The sequence below is a fragment of the Oenanthe melanoleuca genome, chromosome 11 (genome assembly GCF_029582105.1).
Source record: "Oenanthe melanoleuca isolate GR-GAL-2019-014 chromosome 11, OMel1.0, whole genome shotgun sequence".
Classification (NCBI taxonomy): Eukaryota; Metazoa; Chordata; class Aves; order Passeriformes; family Muscicapidae; genus Oenanthe; species Oenanthe melanoleuca.
Window position 1 is genome coordinate 13,366,835 of NC_079345.1, and position 22,423 is coordinate 13,389,257.

At 37.1% G+C, this 22,423-nt stretch overlaps 1 protein-coding gene across 1 annotated transcript in view; it reads left to right on the plus strand.

Moving 5' to 3' along the window:
* Positions 1-22,097, plus strand: part of NETO2 (neuropilin and tolloid like 2) — a 31,371-nt gene extending 9,274 nt beyond the window's left edge. The window contains exons 2-9 of the mRNA XM_056500542.1: positions 2,710-2,766; positions 4,238-4,378; positions 6,178-6,426; positions 8,487-8,531; positions 8,621-8,748; positions 11,884-12,112; positions 14,945-15,058; positions 18,005-22,097. Of these exons, the coding sequence (XP_056356517.1) occupies positions 2,710-2,766; positions 4,238-4,378; positions 6,178-6,426; positions 8,487-8,531; positions 8,621-8,748; positions 11,884-12,112; positions 14,945-15,058; positions 18,005-18,582 (1,541 nt within the window). The 3' untranslated portion in view covers positions 18,583-22,097. The remainder of the gene's footprint in view (positions 1-2,709; positions 2,767-4,237; positions 4,379-6,177; positions 6,427-8,486; positions 8,532-8,620; positions 8,749-11,883; positions 12,113-14,944; positions 15,059-18,004) is intronic.
* Positions 22,098-22,423: the final 326 nt, after the last annotated feature.

The window sequence follows — 22,423 nt, forward strand, 5'->3', positions numbered from 1 at the left end:
AAGTGTACTAAATAAAAACCAAAGCAAACCAACAAACCCTCAGTTTTTCACTGTTACTTGAAAGTGACTATTTGCATTAATTTTGTTAGTCACATGTTAATTCCACTCATTTCTCTGTATGTTTGCTTTAAGAAAATAAAGTCAAAGCTTGTTTTGCACTTTGAGAAGCAGCCTAAGTTACACAGAGCTTGCTCTGTCCTTGGAGAACAGAGGGTGGGCATAGCACATCTTTAAGAAAGGTGAATTCAATAGAACACACTGACATATGATTTACACAGCACTGAGGAAACTGCCTTTAACAATAAAAGCCAACTTTGAAGTGTTGCACCAAAACCACTGTAGAAAAAAAAAAAAAAACAAAAGAGATTGACAGTTTTTATAACCACTGTCAAAATACTATTTTAAGGACTAGTGATCTCAGGAGTACAAATACATTGTAGGTTCTTGCAACTCATAAACACAGATTTTTCAGTGTACAGTTTAAGCAGAGAAGCTGCAAAAATAAATAATTTTGAAAGAGCATAATCTATGTAAGGAATAGTAAAAACTAAAACCAGCTGAAATCTAGTCTCAATCATGTATTAATAAAGATGGGATATTTGTTTATTTGCTTTAAAGATTAGTGAACATGCATAACTGAATACCAATAATGGGTGCTAGATATTTTCTTCTGAAGGAGGAATTTTCAGTCTAGGGTGAGTCAGTAATGATTAGCAGCATCTGCTTTGTATTTGGATAATGACAGATAGTATATTTTTAAGTATATTAATATTAATGAAAATGCAGAATTATTGCAAAGATGGAAATTGAAAAACTACTTAGATCTTCACCTACTCTAACATAATCCATCCCTAAAAATCAAATAAGCTTCTAAGAACATAGCAGTTGTTTGCAAGACCCATATGGTATTTTAGAAAACACCCACAGTTATGAACCTGACTTACACAGGAAAAAAAAGTTGTTGGTGAGGAAAGTTTCAGAATGAAACATAGTCTACTTCAATATGGGTAGAGAGAAGAAAGGGCAGCAGAAACATACATAATAAAACATAAATACTAGATGGACACTTTCAGGAGCAGACTTTGATTCCTTTTATCTTTTCCCAAAATAATATATCCATGCCAGCGTTGGAGGAGCATCTGGATGAGCTGAGTCAAGATCATTGTGGTTCACAGTCAGTGCATGCTCAGTCTTGAACTCTAAAGGGCTCAAAGTCCAACAGCAACACAGGGAAAAGCACGAATGGAAAAAATGCCATTTCAACTGAGCTACTTGCCTGAGCAAGAAGGCAGGAAGGCTTGGAAAATAAAGGGAAAATAAAATTAATTTCTTGAATGTGACAATAAAATTTCTGCTGAAATCCCTTTTTTGCTCTTCAGTGCTAAGGCTGTGCCTGCCTGACCAGTAGATTAAGAACATGGGAAGGGCCACACCAGGTCACATCACAGGTGCATCTTGCTCGGTATCTTCTTTTTCAGAGATATAAAAGCAGAACGAGTATAAAAGTAGAGCAAATTATATTTGCCCCAATTACATCCTGGACTTCCAACAACTTATGGCTTAAGGGGTTTCTGAAACCGATTTTTCTACCTCAAGGATGTGTTAGGAATTATATGTATTTAAAAGAAAAAAAAAAAAGAAAGAAAAATCTTTCTTTAATTTGAACACGCCACCTGCTCGCTTTGTGTGACACCCCCTGGTTCTCTACAGGAAGAGTTGAGTAGTAGTTGCTCAGTTCTCAATCTCATTGACACTTGTGATTTTGTAACTTGGATCCTATCTCCCCTCAGCTGTCCTCTGTCCAGGGCAGTCCAGGCCTGCTTAGCTACTTCTGTAAGAGATGTTTCCAGAATTTCTGAGATACTCCAGATGGAAGCAAATGAAAGATTTTAAGACTGGCATATTAATTTCCTCTACTTTATTCTCTTTCTCCCTCCTGGTAATCCCAAACAATTTGAAGTGGCAGGGTTGACAAAGCATTTTAGGAAATTCTGAACACTAAGTCTGCTTTAAAATTGCTGGTGGACTGTGGAATATGGAGTTTTTAATATGTGCTGTTCATACGGTTGCTTCTTGGGTGAAGGGAATGTGTAAATGTAAGGGAGAAACCAAAGGAAAAACAGCCAGGAAGGAAGGAAAGAAAGAGGGAGGCTCTCCATCTCCAGAGCTTGGCATCTGCCCATTTTCTACTGCTCCATTATTTGCAGAAATCACTAGTATTGTGTGGTAGCATCACAACAACCAGTCTTGCAAGCACAAAACTGTGAAATCTATGGAGGGGTTAAGACCATGCAGTGTCCAGATTAATTTCTTGGAAGCTGGAGAAGTCTTTTGCACACATTATGCAAATAGAATCTTAGGGTAAATATGATTCATTATAGCAGTGAAACATCTTGTTTCAGGATATAAAAGTTTTATAGACAACATGTAAACTCTAGAAAATATTCTTAAAAGTCCCCTCAAACAATGAATTGCTGTTCTCATACACACTTTATTGAGGAGCCTGGAAGAAGGACCAGCAGTACATATAGACTGCACTGGTTTCGTAAGTTGAAATTTTAAAGAAAACATAGAAATTAATTACATATTTTTGTATGTTCTGAGTTGTTTTGTTCAGTGATGCCAGGATTTGCATGAACTGGGACTGCAGAAAATGACCTATAACTTTGAAGAATTACTGATGTTTTTCTGTCCAATTTCTCTCATCAGTGTTGCTTGTAACAATCCTGGTAGTGGAAGGCATTGCCGTTGCACAGAAGACACAAGGTACAATTTTAATTTGATGATTTTCTCTCAAAAGATTGAGCAGTTTTAAAACTTTTAATTGAGCAATATAAGTGAAATAAATGTTTACATTCAGATATTAATAGCTCTTGAATTATCAGTGTGAATTGCAGTATTTTTCATTTTCCCCCATTTACAGCATTTTCTCCCAAATGAACAAAGCCATGCAGTCACAAAGAGCATGGAAGTTTTACTTTCCCAGGTGAAGTTCTACGGTTTTTTAGATGTTAGAGGTGAGAAAGAAACCACCACGGAAATTCATGTTTTCTGTATCTGACAGCAAGCTTTTCAAATAGTCCACCCACAAACATTTTTGAAGCCTGCTGAGTGGGGAAGGAGTCAATTTCACAAACGTTATTTTTTCATATGTGGGATTACCCACACTTAAGAGAGAAGAATTCCTTTATCTGCCACCTACAGAATTTCCTTGAAAAATTTCTGCAGGAGAGAGTGTTTTCACCCCCATAAATCAAAAAGCTGTCAAGATACCAATGAAAGGTGATGTAATTTACTGGAGGCATCTAAGACCTGTACCAGCATGGATGTCCTCTCACAGGTCACAAAATTAAAATTAAAACTCTGTAAATATAAATAACACTGTGAGAGTACCCTGTGAGATTTAGGAAATATCTAGCAGAAAATACATATCCTATGTCTTACTCTCTCCAGTGCTGCTGATATCAAGAAGGGCCAAAGATACTTAGGAATGTCAGAGATCATACTATTCCCAACCTCTTCTCCATGGATAAGGAAGTCTGAACCAAGCTCCTGTGAATGATCCAGCATGAAGAATTACCTTATTAAACTGCATAATCTCAATCACAGAACACATTTCCCTGTACATCCAGAAGGGGAGCTTTGTTCCTAAATGAGACCCTTAGCTACCAGGGCAATCTACCTATGGCTAGGAATTTATTAACTACCATTGCTGTAATTAGTCTATTTGCATACAAACATTCTGTATTCCAATAAATTACTGTAAATAGATATCCCACCTTAGCATATTCTGGAATCAGGGTCAAAATCAGTGAAAGATGACAAATATTTCCAATTATATTTACATAGGAATGGAGATTACATAACCCATAAAATAATGGTATTGGCAGCCACTGTGACTGTCACTTCGAAAGAAGAGTATCAAAAATCTGAAATGGGTTGGGTAAAAAAAGAAAAAAAATTTGCTCCTTCTCCTTTCCAAGGATCTCTGGGTATATTTGATACTTAAAAACTGTGATTTTTTTTTAGGATATACCCCACCACAAAATTAAGCATAAGATGTTCTTAGATAGATATTAATGACTGCCTTACAAGAGGACTTTCAACCAAAATAAAAACCAAAATAAATTACTTTCTTCTTTATAGGCTATGTATCATGGCAGAGTTTTACTTTATCAAATCTGCATGCTTGCAGAAGAAACTTACTTGCTCTCTTTTTTTTTTTTTCTCTCTTAAGGTGGGCAAAATATTGGAGTGAATCGCATTCCTCCCACCCAGTGTGACAACTGGGTCCGGACCAGTAATGGAGGACATTTTGCTTCACCAAACTACCCAAACATGTACCCACCCAATCAAGAGTGTGTCTATATCTTAGAAGGTACATGCTGTATTTCTGTTTTGTTTTGCTGTACTCTTACTGTTATATCTTGAAAATCTTGAACTGTTGAAACTGTCATCTTATACTGCTGTAAAGTATTCCATGGTTGTAATGGTAATATAATGAATTCTGCAGTCATTTACTTGAACAAGAAGCTAAATTTTCTCTCTCAAGTAATAACAACAAATAAATAAGAAATGCAAACATTAAGAAATTAACTATGCAGAATGTGACATATCCTCACAGCCAGAAAAAGGAGCAGCATATATACTGTAATCTATGAAGGTATGGACTTAGAAAGATAAAAATTGTAGCTTGTTACCTTAATATCACTGATAATAGATTGCAAAAGACAAAGGCTATTTCATACCATGCTGTATTGCTCTATCTCACCAGCAGAAAACCTTTATGCTGTCCTTCATTAATAACAAGATATATCTGGCTGCCATAGCACTGCACTAAAACTACAGAGACTTGTTAGCACTGCTGAGGTCACTATTAAAATAATGTGATGAGGACAAAAAAATGTCATTAACTAGAATAAAACCATATTCCAATGAGAATATCTTAAATAAAGGCTGCAAGACTTGAGACACTCCAATTATTTTTCCTCTTATTAGAATGCACCCAAAACCCACTGAAGTCAGCTAAAAATATTAGTCAGCCTAATCATCAGATTCATATCAATTAATTGAAATATTTCAAGTAATGAGGTTTGGTGAGTTTTTATTTGTATAGCACAGTAGTGGCCTCCTTTTTGCTTGTTGCCATGTGCATCTTGGTTTTGCACCTTGCCTGGCCAGGAGTGTCCCGGGGAGCAGCCAGCCTGTCCTGCTGCAGGGCTGGGGCACAGGAGCAGCTTCCAGCTCTCCTCAATCCTTCCTCAGGAGCACTGTGGGTACCTGAGCGGGGCCAAGACTCTCCAGAATTTCCAGCCAAGGTCTGCTCCTTCATGCAGAGCACTGCCAGCATTCACAGCACTCCAAATGCGTGTAGCTGGTGTGGGTGAGGCAGGTCTGGTGGGAGTACATCCTTTGGGCATTCAGGAAAAGCAGGCAGTGTGATTGCTCAGCGCTGGCACTCCAGATCCCAGCCAGCATCGGCAAGTTCACGTAGCGCAGCCGATGCCAAGAACGAGGAACACTAAAGCCATTCATACAGGAGAGAGTCTTGGGATCCAAACCACGGATGTGAGAGTCAGGGCTTAGGGCTCTGATCCCAATCCTGATGTTAGGCTGCCACAGGCTCACAGTCACAAACATCTGTAGCCACCTGCATATTATTGACCTGTATGAAGCACTTACACTTTCTGATATTCTAATAAAAGATGTCTTCTGTGAAAGGATCTACAAATATGGACTTTATGTTTGAGAAATAGTGAGTAGTTCTTCCTGTCTTTCTCTTTTCCATTCTTTTCTGCATAGCTGAGTGTTTTGTCCTTTTTTATGTATTTTTCTTTCACAGAACTCTTGTTTTAATTTATATCTTAATATTTAACCTTGTTTGAATACCTTTGCATATATGTTCATATCTGTTATATGTGCTGCTTTAAATTAATATGATTTCTGAATTTTCAACAATTAAGATAAGCAAGCAAAAAATTTTGTATGATTCTATGCAAAAGTATCTTTCAGAAAATTATTTTTAAAATTTTTACAGCAGACTGCAGATGTGTTTTGAGAAGTTTCCAGTTTCCTTATCTTGCTGTTTTAGAGGCCTGTCTCTTCATTACTTCCCGTCTTTGTGTATTTTATCAAGATCTTCATTTAATGTTTTGCTCAATTTTTTTTTATGTCTAGCTGCTCCACGACAAAGAATCGAGTTGACCTTTGATGAACCCTATTACATAGAACCCTCATTTGAATGTCGGTTTGATCACCTGGAGGTTCGAGATGGACCTTTTGGGTTCTCCCCTCTCATTAATCGTTACTGTGGTCTGAAAAGTCCTGCACTAATTAGATCAACAGGGAGATTTATGTGGATCAAGTTTATTTCTGATGAAGAGCTGGAAGGAAAGGGATTTCAAGCAAAGTACTCATTTATACCAGGTAAAGATGTCTAAAATTCTGACTGAGTTAATGACTGTCTGCTCCCATTGAACTCTGTGGGTGTGTTTGTCCTCTCAGCCTAGAGCTTCATTTCAACATGAGCACTTACAGAGGCACAGTGACAATGTGATAGCCACAGTCTCAGTCCTGCTAAAAGCCTACAGGGCACATGGCTAAAAACACTTGGAGAATCTTGACTGAAGGAAATTACAGGTCTGTAGTTTGCTAGTGAGGAAGACAGATGAGCTTGTTTATGCTTTTTATGTCTCTACTCATACCAGTTTCACCGGTGGTAGGAAATGCAAAGAGCTGCCTTTTCACCAGCCTCTCTTCTAGGAGTGTAAGGCGCTGGACAAAAGCACCTGAAGCAACTTTAAAATAGCACTCCAGCTAATGCAAAACATTTTAAATCTCCATTCTGAAAACCCAGAGCAAGTGTCTGCACAGTCTAAGCACGAGCTCTCAGTGTAACTGGATTCCCTCAACCCTTGGGCTCAGACAACAGAGCTGCTCTTTGCTCAAAGTGCTGCGTAGTTCACAGGTGCAAAGAAGAGGACAATGTGCTGACAGTGCCTTTAGACAAACAAAAATTACATCTGCTCTGTGGAGCTACTTAAACCTGGCAGGGCATCCTTCTTACATGAAAATTTGACCTGTTGTCCTTGTGCAATGCTTGACTATTGTACTTCATAGATACTACACGTGTAGTTATCAGCATTTTATTGTCCTTCAGGACAAAAGGCAATATACAAGTGTCAGCTCTACTACTTCAATAAATGTATACACAAACATAACTTCTTAATGTTGTCTGTACCCCTAGAGTATGTGAAATCACAATTCATGATTATATATTACTACTTAGGGATTTAAACTCGGAAACTTCAGATTAACATGGTGACCAGACCATTGGGAATTACATGATAAAATGTTTTCACAAGGACAGTATTTATGCATTTTACTGTGTCCATTTCCAAAGTCATTTCATCAACATGGCTTTCAAAACTGGATTACCATAGTTGCAGGCTGGAACTTTAAATATATATTTAAACTGTATATTGTTTTCACAACAGATTGCAACAACTGAAGGACTGATATTTTTCTTTTCCTTCCTCTTCATTTATATGAAGTGTGATAAAATATTTTACGATTGCAAAAATGAAAGGGAGCATATGCACATTCTCCTGCTTCATAAAAATATCAGCTTACAAAGGAGGTTGAAAACCTTGCAGAATTTTGCATATAGTGATCATAGATTTTCACTATAGGTAATTGAAAAGAGAAAGGCAAAGAAGGCATGTTCTGAATTGTGCTGAGTCTTAATGCTCAGGACTGAGGCATTCTAGGTGAAGTGATAAACTTCCTATACAGAAAAAAGAATGTATAGGATCACACAAAGAGCCAAACTCTGGATCTTCATTTGGAAAATAACTTTGTACCAAACAAGTGTGCACTTCTGCATGAACAAGTACTTTTTTGCAGGGAACAACATTTCATAAACCATGCATAGAAATGTTCTGCATGGCCTAATACAAGAGACACAGACAACCCAGGGAAAAGTACCTTTAGGACTGAAACAGACTTCTTCATATACTTTTTTAAGAGTAGTTACCAATTTCTGAGTGTTGATATATTCTGCTAAGCTCAGTTCAAATTGTTTAGAGCTACATAGACAGCAGTCTGGTAAAATAAATCTAAATAAGATTTTTGCACAGAGAAAGATCCCCTGTACTCTTGCGGAGCTCCAGCAGTTTCAGTGAAAACTGACATTGTTAAATTCAGAATATAATGTAGGAACAAAATATTGAGTAGTAATTTTTGGTGTTATGCTAGAAATCTGAGCTGTCAGGATAGAATTACCTTTTTCAGATAAGGTCAATCTGTGGAATAATGTTCTCATCTAAGAAAACTTTGTCTCTATATGCTCCAACTGATTCAGTAAACTTTCTGGCAATTTTTTTGTGACATAATAAAAAATTGATATAATCTGAACATAATACTAAAGCTTGAAGTGATTCTCAAGCACTGATAGCCCTTGTGATTCATGACTTTTTCTATTACAGATCCTGACTTCACTTACCTAGGAGGTATTTTAAATCCCATCCCAGGTATAGTATTACAGTAACAATTTCTTTATACATGAAATTTTAAATTAATGTCATATTGCATTTGACAGCAAGGTCTATCTTCTCCCTAGACTGCCAATTTGAGCTTTCAGGAGCTGATGGAATAGTACGTTCCAGTCAAGTAGAACAAGAAGGAAAAACAAAACCAGGACAAGCAATTGACTGTATCTGGACAATTAAAGCCACTCCAAATGCTAAGGTGAGTTTTGTTCATATAATTCAGTATATAATGTGTTTCCATGACAATAGCAACAGGTAATGGTCACCAACTGTGATTTGCATAATGTTGTACTTCACTGAAATTAGTCCTGTAGCAGTGGCTTAGGAAATCTAGAGAGAGAATAGTTTCTGAAATTAAACTTATACATAAGTCTGTAGTGCTGGCCTCCTATTATTGGAAGCCTCAAATACCAAATAACTGTGAGAACTGTTTAAGCAACAGTTTTCAGGGACATTTAACTTGGACCCTGGTTTTATTGGAAGACTGCAGGCAAAAATGCTGGCTGACATCTTCAGTAATTTCCAGTAAATCTCACTGCCAAAACTTAATGTTTTGCCTCCAGTGGTTCTATTGGAGAATTTGGTTCAAAGTCAACAGAATCTGTGCCTGCTTCTCCCATTTAATTCTCAATCCAGCACCTTAAAACCCACTTTCATTAGCAGTTGAGCTAAATGGAAAGGCTTTACCTTGTTAGGTGGACAGCAGGATAAAATCCTATTCACAACCCCAAAATACAACAGGTTAAAGCCTGAATCATATTCATTTCACAATCATATTTGCTAAATATGTTGCACAGAAGAGCACATAACTTTTCTCCATATAGCATATTAAAAACTATTTTGAAGCAGTAGATGCCAAGATGACAAACCTTCCCTCTGCCTTCTTACACTCCTAACAGTTAACTAACCAGCCCTGTTAACCACCTAGCAAGTGCATTCTAAAACAGTAACCAAAAGGATGATAATAAGAGGACCAGACATGAAAGAAATTACAAGTCCATTAATATATTTGAGCCTTTGAGGAAGTGAGTCAATTCCCAAGAGCCCTATACTAGTCTAAGTAATAGACACAGTTCTTCCAGAAACAATAACAAACCCATTTTCTCTCTACATTGCCACTGGAGTGCACCAGGTCTTGTGCTTAAGTATTTTAATAAATTATTGAATTATGCCAGAAGGCGGAATTATAGCTGGGTGAGTCCTGGAATTGGATCATCATCCTAAATTATTGATTTAAAACATTACAGAAAAATAATTCTTAGTATTCTGACAGTGGTTTCTCAAGCTTCAATTCAGGCAGAATTATGATGATAAAATCCATTAGATCTGATACAGTGCAGTCTCTTGAGAAAAATAAGCATAGACATTTTTAATTTCCTCAGTTTGATTTTGTAATAAAAATAAACTTTTAAAAGTGACACAAGTGCAGGAATGAAAGGACTTTTAAAATGTGTATAGCAGACACTTAATAAATTACCTCCAGATTTCATAAAATTACCAGAATAATCAATATAATGTAAGAGTAAGGACCTTTTATACTTGCCTAACACATTAATCCAAAGGAGCTTGTGAAGAGGTGAGCACTTTTAATGGGATTACTCTTTTGTTATTATACAAATAATAGCTCTACTAAAAGTGTGCTAAATTATTTTTAGTTTCCATTGTAATTTTGTAGCAGATATATAAAATCAATCATTAAAAGAAAATACCCTCTCTCAGCCCAAATACTAGCAGCTGCAGCTCACATCCATGTTTTTGAGATAAGTCATCAACGGAGAACAGGTTCTCAATGTAGCTGAGAATTTCCAGCAGTAAATCTAATAAAAACAGCAGGGGGATAAAAAAGAAAATAGAAAAAAAGAAAAAATACATATGCTGAAATCACAGAACAGTGAGGTGAAGCATGAGGTACTATGGCACAGCTGCACCTTCAGACAGAATGTGCAAGGGAAGACAGTGCTGGCCAGCCTGCTCCTGGCAGCACTGGGAAGGAAAAGCTGGGGGTACAAGTGTCACATGTCTTTCTCTTTTACCATGTTTTCAGTAAAGCCTGGTGGGTGTAGGAATGGGGAGGGGAATCTCTAGTTTTGTCTCTGAGGTGGCTGGTAGCGAGCTGTGGCAAAGGGACAGCAAACTGGGTTATAGAGCCCGAGTGTGGATTGATCTGCCCTGACTCCTGCATCCCAGCTGAGCAGGGGCCCAGAGTCCTGGGGCAGAGCAGAGAGCCCTGAGAGCAGCAGCTCTGCAGCGTCCCTGGCAGGGGCAGCACAGGAGGTCAGGAGCTGTGCTCAGACAGCCCCAGCTGCAGGGCTGAGTCCAGGGACACTGGGGAGCTCATGGACAGGGCAGGAGCTTCTCAGCCTCCACCTGGGCACATCTCTTCTCTGGCAACACAATGGCTGTCTAAGAATTGTTAAAGTCTAAAATGGCCTTTTAAAATGCTTAGTGACTTGGTTTCGTATCTCAGAATCTTCAGAACAATTTTGAGAATTCCAATACAGCCATTGAAGAGATCCAAAAGCCTTTTGATGTGTTCATGTAATTTTAACTGAATTATAATCTTGCACGAATTTCCTGCTCCAGCAGAATAAATTATTTACTTACTCTTTAAATACCACCTCAATCTTCTAATTTCCTTGCTGCATGTGTTCTAACACATATGCAGCCTTCTCTTGGATTAGATTTCTGCTTTTAGAAGTATTAAGATTAGCTTAAATTCATTAATTCTTCCTACACAACCAGCTTACTTCTCTCTCGTTTCCATTTTTATTCAAATTACTCCTGACTTCATGGTTTGTGTCTTCCATAACACAGCTATGGTTCAGTAATTAGCCTTCATTCTGAAGCAATAAATTTTAATTTCCTTATTTTACTTCAGAGCTTTTCTGACTAGGCTCCTTCCCAATAATTAACATTGTTTTTATGAATTAGAAAGAAAGAACAGTCAAAATACTTTAAAAATTATTTCAGTACATTTATGCATTCCTTATATCTCTTCTAGAGAAACAGACTTCCCATTTAGCAAAGCTTCTTGGGGGTTTCTTCACCAAGTGTATTGCTTTGTACTGTTTTTCCAAAGGGAACAGAAAGAAATCAAAGTAAATTCTTAAATAAAGATTGTTTTGGGGAACAGGGAGAAGTTAAACAGGTACCCAGGACAAATTTCAGGTAATTACTCCACACAGACATCTATTGAGAAAATCTAAGTTTAAAAGTGTTGTGAATTGGAAATTATATAAGGAAAAAAAAACATCTTATTCAAGATCTGCTAAGAAAGCAAACTCTCCTCTCTGTATTTCTTCTCCTAAAGACATGGATTCCTCTTTTCTAACAGATCTATATGCGATTTCTGGACTATCAAATGGAGCATTCCAATGAGTGCAAAAGGAACTTTGTTGCTGTGTATGATGGGAGCAGTTCCATTGAAAACCTGAAGGCCAAGTTCTGCAGCACGGTGGCCAACGATGTCACGCTGCAGACGGGGACAGGGGTGGTGAGGATGTGGGCAGATGAAGGCAGCAGACTGAGCAGGTTCAGAATGCTCTTCACTTCCTTTGTGGAACGTAAGTAGATCTAAAAGTGCCAATTCTGGATCAGGAGACTTCAAGTATTTTAGGGAAAGCATCAGCTGTATATTAAACAGAAGGAATGCATATGAAAGGTTGTTTCTATTTCCTTCACATACTTGCAGGTAAATTAGATAATTGCTTTATTAGATTTCTAACATGGTTCCTGAAGAAAAGCTTTCCTCCATTTTTAAAAGGTGTTATTTTCCATATGAATTCAGCAGTACTGCCCTAGGCTACATCCTTCTCACAAAGAGACATCCTACAAATGAGCACAGACTTACTTCAAAAAGGCAGCAGTAGGACTGAAGTGTGCCTTCCCACTAGCTCCCAGTTCCCTGCCAGAAACCACAACAGGCGGTTGCAAAAATTGACAACTGCTTTTCCACTAGCTTTTATTTCAATACAATTATTTACATTGGTGATAGTGCAAGTTATTACAGCTTTAAATTTAGAAAATGCTATTAACTTTGTCAGGGAAATTATCTATTTAAATTATAAATATTGGAGTGGGTTTTTTGTTGTTGTTGTTGAGTTTGGGATTTTTGGAGGGGTTGAGGGGGATTTTTAATGCAAGAGGTTGAAACACTAAATACTCCTAAAGGTAGATAACTTTCCAAATTTATGAGTCTAAAGCAACTCAAAAGTCACGGCAAAAGAACATCTGCAAAGGTATGTGGTTATTGTTATTTACTTGAGATACTGCCTTTCTTAGATAGGGTTATTAAAAAGTATGTGGCTGAAAAGTGTTTCAAGTTTTTTTATATAATCTAGTCATAAGCAATTTTTTCTAACTGAAAAAAGTGATTCTGAGCTTATCTTATTTTCAGATTGTTAAGATATCTTTCTCTTCTACCTTGCTAATGATTTGTAATTATATGAAGCCAACCATGAAAACGATCAATATTTCTGGAAAGGTTTCCATAAATGAACTAATAGTGAGTGACAGTCGCCTAACACACACCTAGCACTGCTGCAGATTTGACTAAGTTATTCAGCTAACAGCAATGTGAAAAATCAATGTACTTGATTCCTGGCTTGATTCAATAGATGAGTAATGCTGGATACAAAGAGCACTGTGAGCATTGCACCACTTTTGGACAGCTGTTACGAGAATAGTCCAGCTATGTCCTTGAAGTCCTAGGCTGGACAAACTCCCCAAATAATAGACAAAAGACAAGTAAGTCCATTTGTTCCATCTTCATGAACTGTGAACAAAAGCCATGCCCATAAAAACTTAAAGGCACTACACAAACATGTAAAATAGAGACTGTCCTGGCAGATGGAGAAACAACGGCAGAATGCATAATCCAAAAATATGGAACTTAAAAAAAAATTCACCTGTTCAGGGAAATGAGCAAGGGAATACGTTTACATTATGGCATAACTGACAGAATGGGCCTGATCTCAACCTTCTGAAAGAGTGATCCTGTCTTAAAGCTGTGTTCTTCAGACTAGATCTACTCTCCAAGCAATTAAATTCTCAACTCACTTGAGCACGGAAGGGATGTGATAGCTACCGTGACATTTTTAAGCACTGAGATTACACAGATAGACTGTTCTTGAATATACTCTAACTATGTTCTGTATCCATACTTGCACTACAATTAAAGCAAGTTCTTGTATGGAACTTCTTGCCAGATTGCCAAGATTAAGCAGAAGCAGCAAATACAAAAGCTTAAAACCAGTAAGTGTAGGTTACCTAACTTCAGTGGAGTAAGATACGGGAAGATAAAACATATGTAATTTGGAATGCAAAATCAAAATTAAAGGTTTGAATGTTCTTTTTTTCTTAGGCATAACTCCCTATTTTGTCATTGTGATTTTCAAGCCTAACAGAATGACAGATGCAGTATTCAGGAGCAGTCATTCCCTGTGCTCTACCCTTTGGGTTTCCTGTTATGTTTCAGAGAATCCAGACTGCTCAAGAACACATTCTTTCTGTGAAACCAAATAGTAGAATGTCTATCACACATCTTTGCTGCTTAGTATATAATTGTCTCTACTAGTAACAGGTATTTCCATTATAAAAATGCCACATTACTGAAAAAAAGGGAAAACCAATTTCTTGTCCATTGCCCTGAATTATAAATAATTTCCTGTGTATATGATACAACACCTTGAAAAGAATTATTACTGCTTTCTAATATATTTTTTCTTATGCCAAGGAGCTGTAACAAATGCTCACAAAAATATGGGGCAGACTTCTAGTTAATTTCTTTCTTCAGATTTCTGACTACATATAGATAGATACACAAAAAGCTAAACTTTATTCTCTCAATCCCTGCATTAGCTCTAATAGGAGGATTCAGGAGATTTTGATGCACAAGCAGGAATGACTTAGATGCCTCTAGTTATTGAAATCTCTCGCAATTTCTGAAACAGTCCTCCACAAGCTAAAATCTGATTTGCCTTAAGATATTAATGGGCTCTAAAATGCAGATGTTCAGGGACTGCTTCACAACATCTACACAGCAGATGCTCCACAGAACAAATATATAAGTGATAGCGAGCATGCGATTTTTAAGTATTAAGTTTTTAAAGACACATACTAAAAGCCTCTTCCATTATCTGTGTTTTGTGACTGTCTGTATTTGTTACCTACCCCTTTGGAGCAAGAATTGGTTTTGTAGCATTGATGGTATGCTGAAAGCAATCACATGAAGAGAGAGAAAAGCCTCAGATAGTGTCGTGCAAGAGAAGCAATTGTGTTTGAAACAGAGAGGAAGAATGCATGTTAAAAACCCCAGATATAGGAACTTAATAGTTTTATTGCAAGGCATCAATTACTGAAAATTCTGAATGTTTTCTTTCTCTTCTCTCCTGCAGCTCCCTGCACAGGCAACACTTTCTTCTGCCATAGCAACATGTGCATCAATAATTCTTTAGTCTGCAATGGCATTCAGAACTGTGCATACCCTTGGGATGAGAATCACTGCAGAGGTGAATATAGTGCAAACCACAGCCTTTATGAACTAGGCTGGTCAGTTTGCCTTTCAAGAAAGTAATGAAATGTCTTTTTCCTGGAAATATGCTGAAGACAGCTATTCTACTTATCTCAGGAAGGTGTTCCAAATTCTTTATTTTAACTCAGGACACATGTAAGCATCCTGAATATTGATCTTACTGCTTTTAACTAAATTTCTTCCTCTTCAGCATATACTCTGTATTTTAAAAGGATACCAGCTTGATAAGAACTAGAATTTGGTATTTTTGAGGCTGCATCCTATCAATTTCTAAACTTCAACAAAGCAAGGATTGTAGGGATGGGTTATACTTTTTAGAGATAAAAATAAAGAGCTGAAAAAACACAGAAAAGATTTCAAGCACAAAAAGCCTCTCTCAGGGTTGAAATAGAAGCAACAATTCTCAATGATAACTTTAAAACATTAGTTTAGAGTTGTAAATCATAGGCTATTTCAGGATAAATTCAACTGCTATGTATGGTGTGAGAAAGGATGGGAGGAAGGAGGAATTGTTAGGGAGCATGAAATAAACACGGAATACAGACACGTAAATTGCTGCTTTTGGAACATGGGTTGGGAGTATTATTTCAAGCATCACAACTACAGTAAAAACTTGTTTCAATATCAGGCTTTGTAGGAAAAATTCTTGTAATTTGAAGAAATTGTTTTTCAGTTAAAGCACAGACATTCTCCCATGCTTCAAGAACAGCTCAGTTGTCAAAGTTAGAACAAAACCAATCTAAGGTCAACAGTTTTTCTTGCTAAAGAAACAAATAGAACAAAAACTCTTGAGCTTCTTTGCTTAGGGTTCTTTGACAAATATAATGGCATCTATGGGTCTGAACTCCAGAACAAAACTCCAGAAGATTTAAATATGTGTTCTATTTCAAAGAGAAACCAACCCTGCAGAAAGGTAAAAACCCTTTCTATAGAAAGTCTTGAAAGAAAATTTATTTTCAATGCACAAATCCTGCTTGCATTTTTTAAGTAAATCAGCATTAAAAAACTCTACTTGTTAATATCATTTTGGGTAAACAAAGAAATTCACACCATTAATAGATATTCTAATGTAAGGCAAATTGTGAAGTTTTCCAGTCAACAAAACCGGTCCATAACTCCCAAGTTTGCAACATAAAACTAAGCTTACTCTGAGCAATCCTTACCTTTGATAATATTCAGCATTCCCTCTTAATTTCTACATCTCTTTCCCATCTTTACCAAGTGCTTTCTAGACTCTCCTCCAGAATCCACACTTCACTCATTTACTGCAGTATTTAAAAGAGTAATTCCATAAAACCTGTGTCTTTCCCAATATTTGTAAATTGCTATATTTGGTGCTGAACAACCCATCATGTTTTATGTTGAATGCAGTCTAAATTCAGCTGTAATACTTGCACAGCAGAAATTAAGAGACAGCTGAAGCCTAGATCCACATTGCCAGCTAAGGCAGACTGGTGCAACCAAGTAAGCAATTCTTAGCCTTAAAAAGAGAGCTGCTTACAATTGTGCTCAGTTCTTGCAGGCACCCAGAGTTCTCATTTAGTCCATATCAATAGCTGCATAAATCTGAGCATATTGTGACCTACTTATGCCTAAGCCCTGTAACACAAAAATTGATAGAGAAGAGAGTTGTGTGCAATTTATTTTAAGAGACTGGAGAAGACACCGCCTTTTGCAAAACACCTTTTTGATTAAAGTATCTGCCAAGAATTAAGAAACCTAGATGCAGACAGGAGAAGTACCATAGCAGTGAAATTCATACCTCTCACCATGGATGGCACCACTATGATCTAAGACAGGCAGGACAAAGGGCAGATATCCTCCTTTACTTCAAAGGTAAAAAGTAGCTTAAAGGAAACTCCAAGCTTTGAAGCAGAAATGTAATTTCTTATTAGCCACCTCCTTGTCTCTGCTTAGTATAAGGATTGTTTCAAATAACACATGATGGTGTATAGCTCTCCCTGTGCACTGTGTGTGGTATTTAGGTGCATAACACATATTTAGATGCCAGTAGCCAGATAGAAAATGTTATTCAAGATTTAGGCTACTACATTTTCTTCTTCATAGTCTTAAATGCTTTTCTCCCACTAGCCAGTGTTCCAGTGTAGAATGCTCTCAGTCCTTCAGGACAAGAACATTAATGGAACAGAAATGCAACTGGAAAACTTTAATCTTCAAATAAGAATTTTAAATATGGAAAACCATCTTGTTCTGATGCTGCCATCTTGTGTGTTTTCACATGAAGTACCAGCCAAAATTGCCAGATGATTTGGGTTGGCTAGTGTATCTCCCCCTCCACCTTTTTTTTTTTTTTTTGAGTAATTTCATCATTGAACTCTTAGAACTGGAATAGAGCTTTGCTAAAGCTCTCTGTGATTAATTAGGTATAACAGACTTATACAATAGACATAGCCATTACATTTCCAAGAGATGTGAAAACAAACAGTAGTCTTTCTTACATCTGATAATCTTTTGCTTTTAAAGAAGAACTAGACAATTTAAAATCAACATTTTCTTCTACTGACATCATTGAGAATGTTACCAGCAGGACCAAACCATGGTAAGAGAAACATCATCTGTAGCTGGATTTAACCTATTTAAGGTTAATTTAAGCCTATTTAGGTCATGGATTTAGGAACTTAGACTATCTGTAAAGGTTCAGGATGGATGGCACATCCCAGCTGAGTCAACAAGCACTGATTCACAGAGTTGCACCTGCCACTGAATTATCAAATTATCATATGGTAGCCACTAATGACAGGGAATTAGACAAATCCCATTGACATACAGGTCTAGTCTCCAGTCCCATTAAATAATTTTATCACTTGCATGGCAATCACAATACAGTTTTGCTTTGTTTAAATAAATTATCAAAAGTTTAGAAACTAATAAGTGTCTTGACATAATAATTTTTTCTTTGCAGAAAAGAAAAAAACTGGATTGTTTGAACAAATCACCAAAACCCATGGGACAATCATTGGCATCACAACAGGGATAGTTTTAGTTCTTCTCATCATTTCAATTCTAGTGCAGGTAAAGCAACCTCGCAAAAAGGTTATGGCTTGCAAGACTGCCTTCAATAAAACTGGTTTCCAGGAAGTTTTTGATCCTCCTCACTATGAACTGTTCTCACTAAGGGACAAAGAAATTTCTGCAGATTTGGCAGATTTATCAGAGGAACTTGAAAACTATCAGAAACTGCGCCGCCCTTCAACAGCTTCCAGATGCATTCACGACCACCACTGTGGCACCCAGGCCAGTATCAAACAGAGCAGGACCAACCTGAGCTCCATGGAACTGCCCTTCCGCAATGACTTTGCGCAGCCCCAGCCCATGAAAACTTTTAACAGCACATTCAAGAAAAGCACTTACACTTTCAAGCAAGCTCACGACTGCCCTGAGCAAGTGATAGAAGACAGGGTGATGGAGGAGATTCCATGTGAAATTTATGTCAGAGGAAGGGAAGATACAGCACAAGGTTCATTATCTATTGACTTTTAACTTCCTGCTGAAGGTGGTATCAGTGTACATAGAAAATGCTTATGTACAATGACAGTGTATATATTAAAAGTGTACCATACTCAGCGTGTGAGATGCACACACTTTTAGCTTATTATACATCATTTCAAAAAACAAAACCAGTCTTCATAATTAATTCTTACTGAAAAAGTGGTGGACTTCCTCCAATCTTCCCAAGCTACCTATCTAGTGGAGGAGTAAGACGGAGACTTTGCATGGAAATTATAAGATAGGATGTTGGAAGAAGAAACCCTACAACTACTAATCATTGAACGCTGAAAGCAATGACTACTATTCTCTTCTTCATACCATTTTCTCTTCTTTAGGTGTCTGCTTTTCAAGACAATTTTAATACCTCACTTGCATAAATAAAAGTAGTAAAGTGCACCATGTGTATGTCAACATAGGTGTCTTATTGTATTTGTCAAATCGAAAGTAGAGTTAGTGTTAAGTGCCAGTTAAGACTCATGAATTATGTTACAGCCATCTGTTTCACTTGCCTTTAATTAATTATCATTACCACACTCTATGCTTTGTGAGACATAAGTGAAAAGGGTTACTGCCTTTTAACAATATCAAGTTATATTAATTTTAGTACATTTGGAAATATCTTTGCAGCTTTCAGTTAAAACACAAGTGAGTAGTCATTTTATTCTAGATGCAGGCTTTTACAACAGTTTTCTTTCAAGAATGTTTAGGATTTTAAAATATTCTGCCATATATTATAGCTCCATATGGCACACTGATTTCACAGCTCTGTACTTAGGAAACAATTTTGTTCCTGAGTTTTCCAAGTATTTACATAAATAGATTGTACTGTACATTTGTCTCTTAAAATTGCTTTTTACTCCTTGTTGCAGCCAATCTTCCCTACTGAAATCAGTGATGACACTTTCAGCTACTTTCAGATGTCCTACTTGCCTGAAAAGACCTGCTCTGAGGTCTGTGTGATTACTGGGTATATGAAGGTACTGGAAAAAAAAAATCACAAAGCAACTCTAATTAACCCCTGTGGAATCTTTCTTGTGTCCCTTGTTTCCACTTGCAAAACTGCACATTTCATACCTTTTTTAATGGTGGTTTGGACCTAATTTAAAAATTTTTACAATATAGAAGAAAATTTTTTAAATATACTCTCATTGTGGTTTTTAAGCTTTTTATATAGTTTGATACTGTACAGCCTGTTTCTTAAATCCAAATCTAGCACCTGTACAGCAGGCTTCTTTCAGGGGCGCTCTCAGCAGCTGTGAATAACCTGCAGTTGTTGCTACATACATCGCAATTTGCCAAGAATACTTGTCATGACTTCCACATTACCCTACACTTTCTTCTCTGGGTAGTTTGAGCTTATGTGGATATTCTGTTTACAGGAAACCTTTGACTAAAGCTGATCCCCCAGCTAGCAGTGGGGATAGCCTTTATTTACAGATGGATCTCAAACCATAGTGTTTGTTGTGCTGACTGTACTACAAAAAAAAACTCCCAAAAACTTCTTAACATGTGACCCTTGCAACTGAAAAATCATCTCTTTGAAATAAAGATGAATAGCTGTAATCACAGATCTTTATTAGAATTATAAAGATTTTTTTTTAATGCTTAAAATGTACAACATTTAAGGGGAAAAAAGAAAGGGGAATTGAGTTTCTTCAACACTCCCCAACTTCAACTCTGTCTCCTGTTTAGAAAGAACTTAACCAGCTCTTATCTTAGACCCACAGGGCTGTATGTACCCTGGTGCCAGTTTTTGTGCAGGTCCCAGAATGTATTTCAATTTGAAAGAATGAAAATGGGCTTTATTTTTAAATGCACCATGCAGAAAATAAATGTTAAAAAAATCTAGTTAATTTTTTACTTGAAAATTTTTGAGTATTTAATGAAAACATTTGGCAGATTTTGTTTAATTCTCATTGATCTCAGAATTAAATATCTCACCATGACCTGTAGGACGCACAATGCTATTTGTGACGGTTTGTTAGTTTCAGGTCCTTTCAACAAGTCATAGGTAGTTTATGGGTGGTTCTAATCCAGATAACTCTTGTAAATGCTAGGTTTGTATGACTGAGTTTTCTTTTTTGGTATATTTATCCATGTGCTAAAAATAATATGATCCCTACTCTTTCCCAAGATATGTTGCCTTTAAACAGTAAAGATGTACTAATAAAACAAAGGAAGCCTGCAGAGCCCAAGTCTGTGGAGAAGAGGGAAACTGAAGAAGCTCCCAAATGGCTTGAGTAATATTTCAGTCTCTGTTGTAGCCTTGTGATTACATGGTCAGAACACAGCTGCCTTTTGGCTACCCCAGAGCACACCAGAGCTCCCACAAGCAATCCTGGCTTTTGAGCATAACTGGTTCCAATATCACATGGCATGTTTGAAAACCAATCTTTCTACACACCCCATGGCAAGGTGGAGTTCAGTTACTGAGCTGTGCTTTAAAAAATTAGTCTGAACTATTAGAGCCATATTTCCATTATTTCAGTATAATCAACTTCACTGCAGAGAAAACTAACTGGGTAGACTGCTGGGTATCATAGTACAGAAAGCTGACACTTCTAGCAAAAGAATCTAGTATTGGTTTGGCAGTCTCAATCTGATTGAAGCTGATGTTGTGGACTTCAAACATTTTTGGGGCATTAGTGAAAAATGTCACATTTCATACTAGTGCAGTATCTTAAGTACCATTAGCCTATTTCCATTGTGACCATATTAAGACGCTCCCAGGCAAAGATACGGGAATAGGAATAACAGTTCTTTATTATGAAAATTAAAATTAAAATGCAGTAATACAAAAAACCACTAACAGAGTCAGAATACAACCTGACAGCCAGTCAGTCAGGGTGTTGGTAGCAGTCCAATTAAATGGTGGCTGCAGTCCTCTTGGAGTGACAGTTGTGGTTCTATTAAAGCAGGGGTCCTGTAGAAGAGTGTAGTTTTCCTCTGAAGGTCCAGTGATGATGAATATGAGCCTGGTCTTCCTCTGGAATCCAGTGGAAAAAGGCTGCTTTGATGTTCCAAATACCAGTTTTTATCTAGGTAGGAATGGCTGGCTCCTCCCCCTGGGTGGAGCATCTCATAATGGGATGATGTAATTTTATCAGTTATGCAGTGGTACTCAATGTGCCATTAACAGAAGATATCTCCTGGAGGGAGGATGGGTGTGAAAGAAATAAAGAAAACTGCCCCACCTGGTTTTAACAGATGGTGCTAGAATACATACTTCTGGTTACATCTTGCATTGCAACCTAAGACAACTCCATTGTACCCATATCTGCAGTACCCTCTGCTAGCACTGAATCTCCTTAGCAATGACACACTTCACACACAGACCAGGAAAAGACCAACGGCATTGACTACATTTTTGGGATTTCTAACTCTTTTTTACCTTTTATTATAGTAGCTTAGACTGAGTAAACTATCTAACATGAAGAATGAATTGTGATGAAAATTGTACAAGTAAACCTACATATTAAAATAAAAGTGACTGTCATTCATGATTCCTGCAAATTGTCTGAGGAGACATCTGCACATCTGCATTTACAGAGATGATGGCAGTGCCACAGGAAAGTCAGCTTTAATGCTGTTCCAGACTCTTTATTGACCACAGATATACCAATGTGTACTTAAAATGCACGGGATTCTCACATCTGCTATATACAAGATGACCTCAAAGCATTTATAAATTCCAACGGCATATTGCAATAATTGTTGGAATAAATCAGCCAAAACTCTATTTTCTTCATGCAGAAAGCCAATTCTTTATTCACAAAGCTCATATTTATTGGAAACATCAGAAGGCACTGTGTTAAACCTAATTGGTCAGCAA